The 16943-nt window shown below is 34.0% G+C and overlaps 2 protein-coding genes and 1 long non-coding RNA gene across 7 annotated transcripts in view; 1 reads left to right on the top strand and 2 right to left on the bottom strand.

Annotated features, from left to right (window-relative positions):
• The window catches only part of LOC139992837 (uncharacterized), a 29714-nt gene extending 29169 nt beyond the window's left edge, over nt 1–545 (bottom strand). The window contains exon 1 of the mRNA XM_072014079.1: nt 379–545. The gene's annotated coding sequence lies outside the window, so the exon portion shown is untranslated. The remainder of the gene's footprint in view (nt 1–378) is intronic.
• Nucleotides 546–793: 248 nt separating this feature from the next.
• Nucleotides 794–16872, bottom strand: Fra (neogenin protein frazzled). Of its 5 annotated transcripts, none has more exons than XM_072014063.1 (27): nt 16757–16872; nt 16539–16658; nt 10745–10910; nt 10524–10663; nt 10162–10449; nt 9931–10093; nt 9737–9864; nt 9490–9649; nt 9293–9408; nt 8633–9041; nt 8404–8554; nt 8184–8312; nt 7896–8102; nt 7516–7807; nt 7273–7431; nt 6990–7195; nt 6761–6916; nt 6524–6686; nt 6262–6456; nt 6044–6082; nt 5748–5880; nt 5440–5672; nt 5057–5161; nt 4713–4924; nt 4421–4637; nt 4207–4343; nt 794–4080 (listed from the first exon to the last, which is right to left on the bottom strand). In XM_072014063.1, the coding sequence occupies exons 2-27, from the start codon at nt 16591–16593 to the stop codon at nt 3982–3984; spliced, it is 4458 nt and encodes a 1485-aa protein (XP_071870164.1). In that variant the 5' UTR covers nt 16594–16658; nt 16757–16872; the 3' UTR covers nt 794–3981. The 5 variants fall into 5 exon arrangements, with proteins under 5 accessions (XP_071870164.1, XP_071870163.1, XP_071870166.1 ...); XM_072014062.1 differs by having other exon boundaries at nt 16539–16678; XM_072014065.1 differs by lacking the exon at nt 16757–16872 and having other exon boundaries at nt 8633–8804; nt 16539–16750.
• LOC139992851 (uncharacterized) lies at nt 12562–16409 on the top strand. The gene is made up of 4 exons (XR_011801213.1): nt 12562–12642; nt 13276–13519; nt 13590–13882; nt 14004–16409. It is a non-coding gene; the product is annotated as an uncharacterized lncRNA (long non-coding RNA).
• Nucleotides 16873–16943: the final 71 nt, after the last annotated feature.

Here is a 16943-nt window from a genome sequence, read left to right on the forward strand (position 1 = left end):
ATAATGCGTTGAATACCTGTCGATGATACGTGCCATTCGTAAAGACGATTCATAATATTATGTGTGATGTGTAAAGAGGTTATGATGCGCGAAAGAACATCAAAATGAGGGATACATACGAGGTACTTCGATAACGAAGCACGACATGAAATTGTCAAATAATTTAATACATAACCGCAATATTTTTGTTCTGAAATGTATACAAATTGATGGCATAATTCAGCGGAGACACCTAGTGGATTTTATAAAATGTTTTTCACCGATTAAGGTGTACGAAAATGATCGTGAAAAAATATTCTCTACCTAGGACGCGTCATATATTATCAATTGGCATACGATGAATGATGCGGAGCATTGATTAACGAATAAAGTGCTTACCTGGTTCTAAATATACGCACGACACAACTCCACCATTTCACCGATTTTTCACCGCACTCGATCGCGTATTGTTGTCCTTTGCTTTTTTTAAACGTGCACAGTTAGTTGGTAATGTAACGCTATCTATTCTTGCTTGTTCGTATTAAACGAAGCATTATTGAAATGGCAGCACCCTTATTGTAGATGTCACTACAATGCATGGAAATATTTGAAATTTCTTAGTGTAAATTACCGCCGTTCTGTAAGAATTTTGAAAATGAACTTCTTTTACTCTTATATACTTAATTCTGCTACAGCAATTATTGGATGATATTGAAACTGGAAGAAAGGCAGGATCTCATATGTCTTTATATCTCCTTTTCTCAACATCTGCGATTTCTCCTTCACCTAGCACAAAAAAGAACTGAAATGATAATTTGTAAAGAACATAAGATTGTTTATTGGATATCAAGTTTTACAAATATTATCACACACTTGTTATGAATGTTTCATTAGAGATGGCTGCCTTATATGTATTGTACAAATATAATAATTATATTTTATAATGGCTATATGTATATGTATATAAATACTTAATTATTTTATAAAGTAGCGGTGTTCTATCTATATACATACATCAGTGGCATGTAGCTTCTTTTTTAGTCTCCGATTACCGCCGAACTTTCATACTAATCCTAACAAATTCATAAGACACTGATCGAAGAGAAGAATAATGAATGACAATGAATAGAATGACATGTAATGATAATGACAATGATAGCAATGATCACAACGATATATCAATGGAAATGATTAAAACCAACCAGCCTCTAGCATCTTGCAATATTCATTTATCCTCAATATCTTCAGTATACATAAAAATCAATAAATAATAATTTTACATAGATAAATATATATTTTATATATATCTACTATACTTTTGTGGTAAAATATTTCTGCAGGCCTTTTTATAGGCCCGTTCCTTTCTTTTTAATTACAAAGGGCTAAATCGCCCTTTGAATCACGCAATAGTTACAAATTTTATATATATATTTAATATACAAGCGGTTCTTTTCTTATCGGTATAGCTCACATGTACTCACACAGTTCCATTGTGCCAATCTTAAAACATTTATAAAATATCTCCGATTTCGACATAAACGAAAAACATTCGAAAATTACTTAGAATTATTTTTGCTCTATTAAGCGTACAGCCACTTTGTTCGTAATATTTTCTCTATCCAAGAAATCTGTAATATTCGAGACAGGAGATGAGAATGAATCGAAATCGTGCATTGTAGCGAATACATATATCTTAATACTAGTTTGAATAACTCTCTAATCAGAGCTAAGCCGACGATAAAAGAAGTTCGCTTCGCGTTGCTCAAGATGAATGGTATACTTCCCGTCTAGCAGCAAATATTCGAGTAATATGTAATACTCTGGACGAGCCGATCATTTCTTTCGTATAATTCACGACTGGCATTGCATCACAAACAATAGAGTATCACATATTGCTTTGTACTATTTTCCATATTAGGCTTTGCCGCAACGGGAGTCTTGGTGCATTGTCCTTTACGCGTTGGACTTTTGTACAATTATATTCAAAGTTAAGAAAATACAAAAGTGCTTAAAAAGGTGGTATAGCACGGAATACTACATGAGAAATTACCTGATCGCATTTCTTCTTATATGTCTCAAGTTAGAATCATTACTTTTATCCTGCATCTCCCAAGGTCTCTCTTTTATTAATACTAAAGAGACCTGCGTATATACCGCAATAAAACATTGTAAAAAATTTATTACGTAGCAGATTCCTAGCACTGGAAGGAAATATGTATTAACTATGTGTCTCGACGGATATGGTCAAAGAACTGCCGCTTTAATATCCTATGTGACAATCTGTCCGTCGTCATCGTTTCGAATATGACAGAGAAATTCGATTGTTATCATTTCTTGCAATGTACCTGCACTATTGCAAGTCATCAATAGCTGTGCTGTTGAAATCTATTCAAACGAAATAACATATAGTACTTACAAATAGCAATTTCTAAATATTGGGTAAAAAATAGTTTGCAAAAACGACTCTAAAATTTAATTTAATTCTATTAATTAGACCGACTTACGTACCTTAACTGGACGTTAGAAACATAATGCTTATTTAAAAGTTAAACGAACTATCGAAATTTTAAATATATAAACACTATCGATACTATCGATATCTCGCTGAAAACGTATCGTGTAATCGATACATGAGATTCTTACGACAAGACGCGCGATATTCAAATTCTTAATTCTCGTATGCTATACAGCTTATTATAATACCCATACTCGATGTTCACTTGTAACCCTAAAATAATTTCTCAATGAGATCGTAATACTACATTGTTGCTTTAAAAGTATACGCGTACGTTCTTCCGTAAATAGGAACAGAGTTCCTTATTAAGCTGCCAAAGCCACTGAGTATAGGTCAACTTAATACAAAAATGTTTTAAGGCCATTACACAGTGTTCAAAAACGTTGAGATTTTGTATAAATGAGAAGTATTTCAGCCTGTTAAATATTCGTCAAATTACAGGCAACGTTCCAATGTTTATAAATAATATAAAATTGGTGAAACTTCTTGATGACTTATTGTGTTTTAATCGACTAATACTAAAATAACTAACTTGAAAGTACCATACCGTATAAAACCTATTATCGAACATTGATAAAATGTTATGAAAAACATTCTGACGGATAAAAAAATAGAAAATATATTCCTACTGTCCGCCTTATGTGTAATGAACCATTAATTGTTCGATTAAGAGACTCACGTGATCTAGCCATCCTAAGCGTAAGTATGGCAGTCGATATTACTGATATATAAAATGTACTCTCTCTTATGGGTATAAGTTACAAAATCATGGCAAAGAGCGCGTGAGTTTTTGGATGCAATACGAATTCTTTTGTTTTTCGCTTTTTTAGGCAAGATCGTTACTTTTTTTATGATGCATATAAAAGATAATCGCGAAATTACCCATCACTTTCTCACGTATAAAAATTGAAAAAACATTCAAACCGTTTCTCTTCGCTGTGAATTCATTGAATTATTAATTTAACATAATCTATTCGCGTTGAAAGATCATCGATAAGAATCGAACTTACCATTTCCTTCCATTTAGATTGACTTGTACACACCGTATGCACAAAAATACACCGTTAAAAGTCCGTAATAAAATGTTCAATTCTTTCATCAACACTTTCAAACCATACTACTCAACGTTCTTGCAAAATACAAATTCGCTACAAGAATGTGGCAGTGTCAGAATACATTGGCAAGTATACTTTGCATTTTATCGTAAAAAGCAACGTTAGTACCAGAGGAAAAAGCAAATTGACTAGGAAAGAACTCGTTCTAGTCCAATATCACTGGGATTTCAAATGAATTGTTCGAAAAGTTCGATATCGAGGCCGTTCATCGGTCATCGATTATTCACTGCCAATTATGTTTTTTTGCATATAGACTTCGTCAAGAGTTTCGACGTGTAACATAATTGTTACATCTATTTCTCAGGTACTAACATTGAGAATGTATCATTGCAGTCTATTGAATTGAGATGGCACAAGGTTTAGGAACCTTTTCTAGCACTCAAATTCAGATGCTGTTATGGCATTTAGGTCTTTCATAAGGCCTTCTAAATTAGCCATCTCTTGATTTAATTCTTCTGTACTGTAAGAAGGCTGCAAAAAATAAAAACAAATAGTTCAGCATCTTATCTCATGATCGAATGATAATCGAATAATAAAAGTAGTTAAAATTCCTTTATCTTTCCTTTATAACACTATGATATAAAATTAAAAAATTACCTTCAACCGTTCAACTTCTTCCGAAGTGTGCACCGGATTTGAAACTGAGGCTAATCGATTCTTTGCTAACTGTGTAGAACTTTGTGGTTTCTTGTATGGACTTCCAGACATCGTAGGTCTTACTGTTACTTGAGAAACTAAAGAACACAACAAAAAATATCATAATACACATGCAAGATGAGATAGGCTATAAAAACAATAAACAAGGGCTCACCGCCGTGTTTTTGTTGGGCTGGTGTTGAAGGTGCAGATTGAGGTGGAGGTGCTGGCACGCTAAAACTTTTCAAAGGATGTCCTTGCATCCTTTTACTACCGCTACCACCATCAACTCCACCACCTACACTTGATGGTTGATTATTATTGCTATAGTGTCCTGAAGCGTATTGAGTATTTCCACTATAGGACTGACCACTTGTACCATATGATAATTGCTTTAAATACAAATAATTTATATGAAACAAGATTCTTTATTTAAGTGTTTATTACCAACTATATAAGAATCTTACTTGACTTTGCATTGGTTCATACGAAGTTGAAATATTACAAGAGTCTGGACTCGATTCCGGTGTTGGTTCTAAAGTAATGTGTGCTCGACTTAAACTGTATTGTGCTACAGTTCGAGGATAATTCTGTCTCACGGATGGCGTATCACTGCATGACGTATGAATTGTTGGCTGTGACATGCTTGTGTTTACGATCGGTGTGGCCGTCGCTATAGCTGTAACAAGTTCAGTACTTTGTCATACAGCTTAAGAGATTATATTTTATTAATATTATTGTATACAAATCAATATTATATACTATAGTCACAAGACATTACATCTCCTCGCTTAATTTTAATATTACTTACGTTGATGTAAAGATGCACTGTCAACGGGAAGTGTAATGAGTTTAGGTTTATGGCTTCCTCGACTATGTTGTCTACTCAGGGTTGAGCACTTCTCATCAGTGTTACCTAATGTTGAGTGAGTAAACATAAACCGAATACAAAAATCAGGAAAATGATAAACAAAATAGAATTTTCTTTCTAAAAAATCTTAACCGAGGTTCTAATGGCGAATAAAAAATCATTAAAACTACCTAATTATGTTAGAAATGGTATTAAATTTATTTGTATAACCATAATAAAATATATGGAGAGCTAAAAATTTAATGAAATAAATAAAATCTTGTAAGTATTGTGTTTGATGTGATGAAGTGTTTCGTTGAAAAATATTGTTTTCAATAACTTACCCATGTAACTTGGTACGTAAGTACGTTTATCCAATGAACTAGAATTTCCATGCACATTCTCTTGATTATAATCCTGGTTATTTGATCTAGGTAAGGTATTACTAGCTACACCGCTAGTAGATGCCTCTCCATTTATTGAAGATTTCTCAAGAGCTTTCAATTCCATTTGATCATGATGAATCCACAAATCGGGCGGTTTAATGTTTGTTTTTTGATTTGTGTCTTTCATATATCTACACATTACAGTTGTAATTTTTGTAAAAATAATGTTATACAAAACATATTGTAAATATATATATAATACATACCCTTTCTTCCTATCAGGCGAATCTGGATTGCGCTTGCAACATACAACTACAACCACCACTACTATACCAGTGATAAGAACAATAGAACAACCCACAATAATGTAGATTAATATATTTGAAAGTCCACGTCCATCTGTAAATTAATTCCAATGTTTAGTAGTTGTAACAGTAACGACGGTAATATTGATGATAGTGCAATCACAATGCAATATTTACATTACCTCTCATCACTCAATTTACACTTTAAAGTACATGCTATGCTAAAAACAAAAAACTAAAGAAGAATAATGTCTTACCTCGATCATGCAATTCATCATAGACATCCATACCACTGCCTAGCATAGAAATAAAAAAATATAGTAATAAGACACCGACATAACACATACGATATGAAGAGATAAAAAGATATAGTAGTCACTATAAATAGCACTATATACGGAACACTGAACAAACTTTCGAAACTAAAAAGATCGTGTAGTACGTGCATATGGACTTATAAGAATTAAATGCTTACTTTGAGGCGTCTTGAATGGAACAGTTGTAGAAAAAGGACCATATCCTTTTGAATTCCGTGCTTGGATCTTGAAGTAGTAGGTTGTACTTGGTTGGAGGCCCTTCACGATGCACTCAGTTTTATCTCCAACTACGGCTTCCAATAACCAATCACGATCCCATTTCGTATTATCAATCGAATAAAAAGTAATATATCCTGAAACAAATGTATGCATCATTATTATTATACACTTTACACTACTATTAAAAGTATTAATGAGTACCTGTAATTGGTCCATTTGGTTGTTTAGGAGGTTGCCAACGCACTAAAACTGAAGTTGGACGGTCTCCGATACTCTGAATCATCAAATCCCTGGGCGCGGAACTAGGTGCAGCTTCTTGAGTTTGATTCGTAACAACCATACTCCATAGTGATTCTCGTTTTCCCTAAATAATTACTAAGTTATTTAAATACCCTTATGTATAATTAGATATTCTTCGAAATAATAAATTATAAATACCTTAACAAGCTTGACTGCAAATTCATATATTGTATTGGGTTTTAAATCATTTATCATGCAATTAAGATCAGTTGCATTATGATATTTATAACGAGGGTTGCTGCTATGATGATGTGACGTATAACGTGCTACGTAATATCGATTATCCGTTACGAACTGTAATGTTATTATTTCTTTTTAATAAGGTTTCCTAATTTAGTATAATATATTAATATAAACATTTACATACTTGAGTTTTTGGCAAGGTTGTATCAGTCCAGTATAATACGACTGTAGTGTCAGACAGAACAGCGGCTTTAAGACCAACAGGCGGTAGTAAAGGCACAGAAAATTCAGATACAGAACGTTCCGTAGTTCTCACGTTTGCATATGCTGGTTGACCATCGCCAGCATCATTCGTTGCTCTTAGTGATATAACATACTCAGTGATTGGTTCTAAATAAAAAAAGAAAGATAATATAACATATCTAACATGTTTATGACTTCATGAAACTACAAATTTGACTATTCACCTAATTGATCTATAGTAAAAGACCGTTCTTTTCCATCAAGAAGTCGAACTTCAACATCAGGGACTCCCTTTCCCCATCCAAGTTTATATCCCTTTACTTTAATACTTTGATCTTTCGGTGGATTCCAAAAAACTTGTATATAATCAGACATTACTTTTGCTGTAAATATATAAACAAAAAATATGTTTAACATATATGAATTAAAGCTCACAGTAACATAAAAAGTTTTAAGAGCTTACTAACTTCTTAAGTTGCTGGGTGTATTTGGCACTCTGTTTTCATCAGATTCGGTTTCGTATGTTTCTATCTGTATCCATTCTGTCCAAGGTCCAGTTCCATTAACGTTTAAGGCACATATACGAACTTGATAAACAACATGTTTTTCAAGTCCAGTGAGTACTCGTGAACGTTGATTTCCTTCAGTTGTTATAGTTACCGGCTGTGAACCGCGATCGTAACGACGATAACGAATTTTATAACCAGTGACAATTCCATTTTGTCCTTCGAGTGGCGGTTCCCATCTTATTATAATGCTCTAAAAACAAAAATACCAAAAAGCTATACAATAATATTCGAAAATTATTCAATGTTTTTATCTATGGAACTCTAAATGTAATACGCACTGTAGGACTAACTGGTTCTACTGTAACATTGTGTGGTGGTTGAGTAGGTTGTGCACTATAAGTCCGGACTACGATATCTCTACTAAATACGCCAGGACCGTTCTCGTTTACAGCCTGAACTTTAATACTATATTCCGTATAAGGCACGAGATCTACTAATTCGTGCATCGTACTAGTAGTTTCACGCGTTATGTCCTCATTGTCACCCTTTAAGTAAAATATTCAAAATTTGACATTTAATACATTATATTACGTAATTATTAATATCTTTTATTCAAACCGATATACCTCTACAAATGTAATTATGTATTTAGAAATTCTTCCATTGACTACTTGTGGCTTTTCCCAAGATAACGCAATGCTCACACTGCTTGTAGCATGTCCCTCTAAATTCAGTGGAGGTCCAGGGACATTGGCCTATTGCAATAATAAGTTTGTAATACTTCGGTCATGGAATAATACGTTTAATTTATTACACAGACCTCAATATTAGAAATTATAGACAGACCTCAGTAAGTGTGGTAACTTGTAATATTTCGCTGGACATTCCGGACATCCCTCTTTCATTCACGGCGACCACTCGAAATTGATACGTCATACTTGGTTGTAAACCCTGTATTACTGCCTCTAATTTTTGTTGTCTATGAGTAACTCGTTCTCTGTAAGATTTTACTATTGTATTGGAGACGCAACTAAACACGAACCATAAGTGCATTTATCGAGGAACTAATCGTCACCTTTGAACACCTTCTTGTTTGTAATAAATATAGTAATTTAGAATCTCTCCATTTCTATTTTCGGGTTCTTGCCACCGTAAAGTTACGAATCTAGCAGTGACAATGACGTGACTTAAATTCCTTGGTGCTGACGGGACACTTCCTTCTATCGACTCCAAGCTGTCTGTGTCATCTACAAAATGGGATTTTGGGTCGTAAAGGGAATTAGGAAATTTAACAGATCCAGGCAGATCTGCAGGGTCATCAGAGGGACCAATGGAAAGTGGTGGATTGGGGGTAAATGCAGACATTGTGTGACCTAAAAGGGTACTTGGGTGCTGCCACGTTTTATTATACAATTGCCGATGCAATAGTAACTTCTTTTTAGGAACTGTCTTTGGGGTAGTTGATTTATGGGGATTTGCCTTTTCTGAATACATGTGTTAGCATGCAACACAGTTAAAAAAGGAGGAAACACAAATGGAAAATAATTAAATTAAAATTTGTATAAAAAAAATAGAAATTAAATATAATATACATTATGCTCTCAAATAAATAAATAAAAAATGTATAAACTAATAAATATATTAAATAAACGCAAAAGTAAATTTTACTACAAAAAATTATTTAGATTGTACATATAGGAAATTGAATATAGATAATTTCAATTGCAGAACTCACTAGGCTGATTAATTGTTAAACGTGCTGCAGCTTGTACACTTCCAGCAGAATTTGTTCCTATGCATTGGAAGATTCCAGCATCTATCGGTAGTAGGCCGTTAATTCTAAGATTGTAACTAAAAAAGAAACATTTATTTCAATTTCTTGTACTCTATGAATTATTTTGATCCATTTTCAGTGATAGTTAGTAAACATACCCATTCACAATTTGCCAGTATGCGCTTAAGGTAATACGTTCTCCATTTTTGAGCCATGTAATTTTCGGTTCTGGCTTCCCATAAATTTCACATTCAAATTCTAAATCTTGATTTTCACTAGCTACCTTATCTTCTGGCTTTCTAATAAATCTTGGTGGAACTATATAGGTAATAAAACAATGATATAGCATCAAATAGTGTAAAATAAAATGAACATGTGGAAATACTGATAGTGAAGCTAGAATACCTTGTACAATTAAATCAGCAGCTGCATCTAATGTTTCAACTTCATTTTCTGCACGACATTGATAAGAACCATCATCTATTTCTTGAACATTACTGATCACAAGACTGGAAGCAGCAACTCTACTGTACCTAAACAATTAAAAAAGAAGCTTAAACATTTAACTTCTTCATCTTATGTACATCTTGACTGCATACCTAGATTGAAAAGATGCTAAATCAATGGCAACACCATCTTTCAACCAAAGTATACTTGGTTTTGGGTAGCCATTGGCAGCACATTCAAGTGTGACTGTTGATTCTTCAATAGTCATTTGTTGTAATGGCTTAGCAATAAAGACTGGTGGAGTACTTTCTTGATCTATGGCAGCAGGTAACAAATTAATATCTGCTAGTTTATAGAGATTATGTTTAAAAATTTACACTAACCAATATCACTTGTTAACAATCCTAATTGTGCTTTGTTACTGAATCTACTTTGTCCATAACTACTAACATTACACCTGTATGATCCAATATCTTGTATATTAACATCATCAATTTCTAATGCACCTGATGGCAAAATTGTCATTCTATCATCAAGCAGCAATGGATGTTCATCTTTTAACCATTGTATAGTCAATGAACTGGAGGATGTGAGAAGTGTACAACTTAAATATGCAATTTGTCCTGGATAAACCATAGTATCTTGAGGTTCTCTTTCAAATCCTGGCAAACCTTTAAAACAACATTTTTTACATGATCTTGATTCATAATAACTTGAAAACCTTATATTGGCCCTAAATACTAACTTGCAATTTTAATTGTGGCAGTTCGAGAAACAATAGCTCCAACATCATCTACAGAAGCTAAACATTGATAGCTTCCAGTCAATTCCAGACTACTGCCATAAACACTATTTATATACAAAGATCCATTAGCTAATTGAGATCTATAAAAAGAAAAAGGCATGATAAAAGAAAACCTTCATCTAAGAACAAAGTAATATCGTTTTAGACCTTAATACCCTTACCGGTAACTATCTCCAATAAAATTAATCGGTTGTCCATCGTCAGTTCTCCACTGTATACTGGGTTTTCCAAAATCACTTTTTGCTTCACAATCTAATCTAGCAGGACTTCCCTGTTCAACCACTACATCTTGTGGCTCGATAGTAAAATACAATCCACCTGCATTAGCTGTTACAAGAAAATACTATTTTTAATTATAATTCTTAACAAATAAAATTAAGGATAGAGATTTCTGAGATTTCTACAAAAATTGCTACAAAAATTTTGTAAAGGAAAGTTTTAATGAGCATCTATCTTACCAACTAACAGAGGGATAAAGGATAACATTATAGCCATAACATCATCAAGTCTCAATTGTGTTTGGTAAGTTATCTCATACGTGCGTAGGTGGATAAGTATCATAATGGTACATGTTGAAAAAATTATTAGAGGTTTAGGTATAAGAGGTGAGATACGAGTGTGTTGTAAAGTAACTGAAGAGAAGAGTGGGGATGAAGGGTCGGCAACCCTACGCAAGCACCCTTTAGCCCTTTAACGAGACACCCGAGCCGAGTGCCTAAATTCTTCTTTTTTTCCTTTCTTTTCTTTCTTTTGTGGGGCTTTGCGATCGCCCGATACCACGTATAGAACGACCACGCAGGACGATTCAACATCTTTTCTGAATAATTCTTTGTCAGAACAAAGAAATAAGAAAAATCTGAAGGAGCCATTTTATGGGACGCGATGCGAATGATTTCCAGTGAATGCCTAGACCCTATTGTTTAATTCCAAGCAATCGATATGCTTACGGATTATTTCTTTTTACAGAACAAATAACAACGAACAAAAAGAATTTCTGAATATCTCTTTATGAAGTTAAGAACGTGTAAATTCGTTGGCAATTTATCGCGGCGTTTCAATTATTTAAAATATTGTTTAACAATGAGATATTTCGTATTAAATGGTTTTGTTTCTTTATCTACATTCACGCAGCAGACCTTAAAGATCGACACGGCCGAAGAATTCTAGCCAGCTCGTTAGAGTTCTCTCAAGAAATTCTTAAGAATCTTCTTTTTAAAAGAGTCGCATTATACGCAGATAATTGCGAAAATTTTCTCCGACCAATGATCTTTCGGTACAGGTAACTCATCTCTGAACTTTCTTATCAAGGAAAAGCCGTTGAAAAAATATTAAGAAGCTCTATGAATGAAAATGTTACAAAACCCTTGTAGGCATATTGAAATAATTTTACTTAATACGCCATTAATGTAATATTACTTCTTTTTCATAATTCCAAATATGGTCAGGTATCAATAACCCCAAGGAAAGGAGAATTCCTTATATTTATTCAAATTAATAATAGTTAGGGATACAAAGCTAGATATTTGAAAGCAATCTTTCAATTCTTTTGGTTATCCTAATAGTAGAAAGTAGCGAATTTTTATGTCAGAATTTCTGTAAATTATCAACAACGAATCTGATAATAACAGAGACTAAAAATAACAGTTATTCTCAAAATTTCATGAAAAATATCGAAAAGGATTTTAACTATCTATAATGGTTATTCATAATCAAAATCATTTAAACTAAGATATGAATTCTTATACCATAACTTTTTTAATTTAGCTTATAATGGTTACGATCCCTAGTTAATAGTACACAAAATTGTCAAATATTTCTAATAGTGATCAATTCCGTATTTAGTAGCATAACAAATATCAACATTATACAATTACTTAAAAAATATTAAAAAAATAATGAGTAATCGTATCAATTTTAGTAATAACTAGTTCAATCGATACTTCGATAAAATTGAGAAGCACTGTCGGTTATTGGGTTACAGTTTCACGCTCACGGTGGTCTGTCACCTTCCTGTGCAACCTTCGCGGAGGAACAAACACGTCTTCAGCGATCGACAGAAGTAATTTATATCTCTTTCATATTAAACTTTTTTCTTCGTTCAAATTCTATTCGTCGTTTTTTCAATATCATGTGTCTAATGATAATTTCAATTTTTACCACCACGCTAATGCAGCAAACTTCGTGCTTAATCAAAAAAAACCTATGAAATAGTATGAATTATTTCGTTGAATTGATCGGATCAGTGCTTGCGGTTTTCGAACATAGTTCTTGAACTTTTGATATTTTTACGCTTCAAGATTAATCCCATTAATTCATAAGTGGCATCATTAGGTTATTGGGGACCGTAACAATTATAGGTTAGATTACTTAATTTTGGAATTTTTAATTTAATTTGATTATATTATTCTAATCATGAAAAATGTCAAATACAAAGTAAAACGAAATACTATGAATTTTAATGATTTACCATAAATTATGGTTATCTATAACTTAACTATACTACTTGAACATTAATCATTGCGAAAGTGTAAAGGTGGATGCTGAAAAGAGAAGTTTCATGAAATGTAACATATTATATATCAATCGATTTATTTAAAGTCATAGGTTACAAAAATACTAAAATTATTTTGCACAAAGTAATTATTATTCAAATATTTCGATTTTCGAACTTTTGATAGTTTTGTATCTCTAGATTAATCCCATTAATCCCTATTGCGAAAGTGTAAAAGTGGATGCTTCAAAGGGAATAAGAAAAACGGAAGAAGAGAAAGGAAGGAACGTGCGAAATTTGGCGCCCGATAGCGCCACGACGGTGCATTCTCAAGGAAAATAAACCGTTCGCCGTCTGACTATTTGATTTATGAGCGCGGGCGACAACCTACCGCACGGCATACCGAAATAGATCAAGAGGAAAACCATTGCAATGCATACGCGAGGTAAATCTGTCGCGGGAACAACCACTGCACCTTATTTTCTATCAGACATCAGTTTATACATCTTGTTTAGTAGCATAACGGGAGCGAAAGAAATACTAAGAATCACACAGAAGAAGAGAGAGAAAGAAGGGAAACGAGAGTATCACGTACAATCTTACAAGTCTTGATGTTATCTCGAACAAGTTAGATGTATCGGATAATTTCCTGAAAATAAGGTTCACGTCATCGACGTAAGGATCATTTCGCATCGCCAACCATTTTATTGAGTTTCATAGAACAATTATGACTGCGGTAGAATAACTTGAGAATGGTACTTTCCCCCTATATCCATAACCATACTGTATCTTTTAATTTAATTACCTGGTAAGAAATAATTTAACCTCCTTCTTTTTCTTGTCTTTTTTTCGATTCACAAATACTTGAACGCATTCGTCACCTCTCATGAATTTCCGCGCGTCAATAAATCTCCTGAATTTTTTCACAGAGCGGATTAATTTGCGGAGCGAGTTCGTACTTCTGTAGAAGTTGGCAAGGGAAGGAGGGAGAATGTTGAAAAACGCGGTAAAAGTACTCGACATGTGACGAACAGACCGTGAAGGAAGGCAAGGTACATATACATCGCGTTACGACAAATCTACACAGTGACTCATAAATACTGATGAATCGGAAACGATGGGGAGAAAGATGTTGCGACCCTCCTACAGGGAAATCAATTAATCGTTTACAAAGTCGGGGTTGTCGGGTGACGTTAAGACGCATGGATAAGCCACGGGAATCTAAGATTGATTTTTGCGATTGATACATTTATTCCTCGAACCGGATTCTTCCATCTTTCTCTCTCCTATCTTCTTTGTACCGTGACTGTTACTTCCGTTCAAGGTGCTGTTCCACGAAACGTCAAAGAAGAATGAGAATCAAGGAAGCAACGTACTGCCTTGAAAGGATAACACACTCACATGCATATCTATACCTTAGTATAGCGGTAATAGAATTGCTACCGTATTACACGTTTGAACGAGTATAATTTCTTTTTAAATCAAATAATCGAAACGAAGTAAATGATTAAAATTAATTAAGAATTCTTTATCAAGATGAAAGAAAATATCTTAGGTAAATCACCCCATATATCAAAATGCACGCACATACATCGCGTGGGCGCTGACCATTAAGGTGTCGTTACGACATCAGTCGCAGAATACACACGTTTGTAAATACCATTTTACATGGATTACATTTGAACGCCTGTATATTGTACGATCCATTCCGTATTTGGGCTACCAGCGTTAGAGTGGATCTTTGTACACTGGACATACATCATGAACAAGTCCTTATATGCGCACATTGTATAAGAGAAAATGGAAAAACACAAGGAAAGATTTCCAATCCTTTTTTTCACATTGGATCAATTAATATAGAGTTTTAGTTCATCGAACCGAAACTCGAGGGTTCACAATGCTAGTAAACTTCTGTTTGCATTGATCCATAATTGTTCTGCAGTTTACTGCACATCAGTATAATCGTATCTCGGGCAAAGTTAACTGGTTTATTTGAGGAACGCACCCTTTTAAGACCCCTTTCAGTGTTTGTATACTTCTCCACCATGACGAGCCGGAAATGGATCTTTATATCTAACTAGACGAACGTATGTAATGATCAAAGCAAACAAAAAGAATAATAAGGGGGATAATTCTGGCCATATTTTTATCATACGGTGCGATGGTAAAAAGAATAGAACGTTTAATTTTTTGCGTGGGTAGGTCTGCTGAGATAGATTAACATAGCGACGCTGAATGTTTAGCACATGCATTTCCTATCACGATAAAATCGTAAGGAGAGGCCTGCCGCATTGTTGGAATACTCCGCTGAAGTGTTTAAACACAAATACTTCCAGCGGTGTAACCTCTTTAATGAATCTGTAATATAGAAATCCGAAACTTTTATTTTCGCTTGTAGCGTACTATGCGGTAGAACAACGATCTCTAGCTCTGGCTTAAATTTCTTCCAATTCATTGTTACTTTTATCAAGGGACCTATACAGTTCTCGTTATTACGACAAGGGATGTGTCTCCATCCAGATCGTTGCAATCGGAAATACACCCCGAATCACCCCCTTATACTACCATCCTTCTCTACATCAATAATAGCCACCCGAAATGCAGTGCTTCTCAACTTTATCTTTTAAAACACTAACAAAATAAGCATTAATCGTTAGAAATACTTGCTCACATACACACGATGATATCGTTCATACATTCGTTCGTCTTGATCGACATATAAAGTCTCGACTCTTAAATGGCTCGTTATTTAATTCGAACTTGCGCAGTGATAAATGATTTAATTAAACAACTACTTACATAATAATTCTACTTGATGAAAGTATGTTGCGCATAATAAAAACATAAACGATCTCTGTTTTGCAATTTGTAACGTTCTCTATGTGCGCGTCTATGTGTGTATACGTAGGTAGATTTATAAGATTTAACAATCGGATCCTAAATGTATATTAATATCTAGAATTCATAATTTTGTTACTCGTTTGACTAAAAAATTATATCAGTACTTTGCAGCTTGAAGTCTAGGCTATAAGTTTCAAGCATTTTCAAAGACATAATCTCTAATATTAAGAGATTAGTAAACAGAAAATCGCAGAATGGTTTCGTAAATATTTGCTTACTACTAGATTAGACGGGATGCAAACAGTGGTAACTGTAAAACGATACGCAATGATGTTTCCCCGTTTCCATGCTCATCGATAAAACATCAGATAAGATATAATAAAATCACTTTGCACTTTTAGCTATAGAAATAAATGAAAAAGTGTTTTCATAATATATCTGGTAGTGACAACCTTATCCTCCACGGACAACTACATTTTCCCTTTCATACGTGTGAGTGTGCCAGTGATTTAAATCAATTTCTAATAATAAGATATCTTAATGAAATTCACGATAAATACATTATTCCAGGTAAAAATAATATAAATTAACATATCTTTATACCGAGAACAAGTTAGACTTACCCAATACGATGAATGTCAACAAAGCCAACGGGATAGGAAGAATACGCGGCTCCATTGGGCCAACGGGTGTCACAGACTCCGACGCGTACAAAAACCCAGTGTAGTATCTTCACACGATTGCTGCACGAGCATACAATGTCCTGTCGAGCGAATACATGCCAATTTTTTTGACTCACCGTCGCGCATCAAACGACAGATTGAGTCTAGCATCCACAAACCTCATTTTTCCACAACACTATCGCGAATCCAACGGCAGAACATGGCTAAAAGACAACTACACACCTCCTCATTGTCTCAAGTCTACCGACGTTCTGACTAGCGCCGCCATTTCGTGGGCATCTCGCGATTACAGCGGCATTATTGAGATTTTACTGAATTAACAGGTGGTTTAAACAATCCTAAAAA

The sequence above is a fragment of the Bombus fervidus genome, chromosome 12 (genome assembly GCF_041682495.2).
Source record: "Bombus fervidus isolate BK054 chromosome 12, iyBomFerv1, whole genome shotgun sequence".
Classification (NCBI taxonomy): domain Eukaryota; kingdom Metazoa; phylum Arthropoda; class Insecta; order Hymenoptera; family Apidae; genus Bombus; species Bombus fervidus.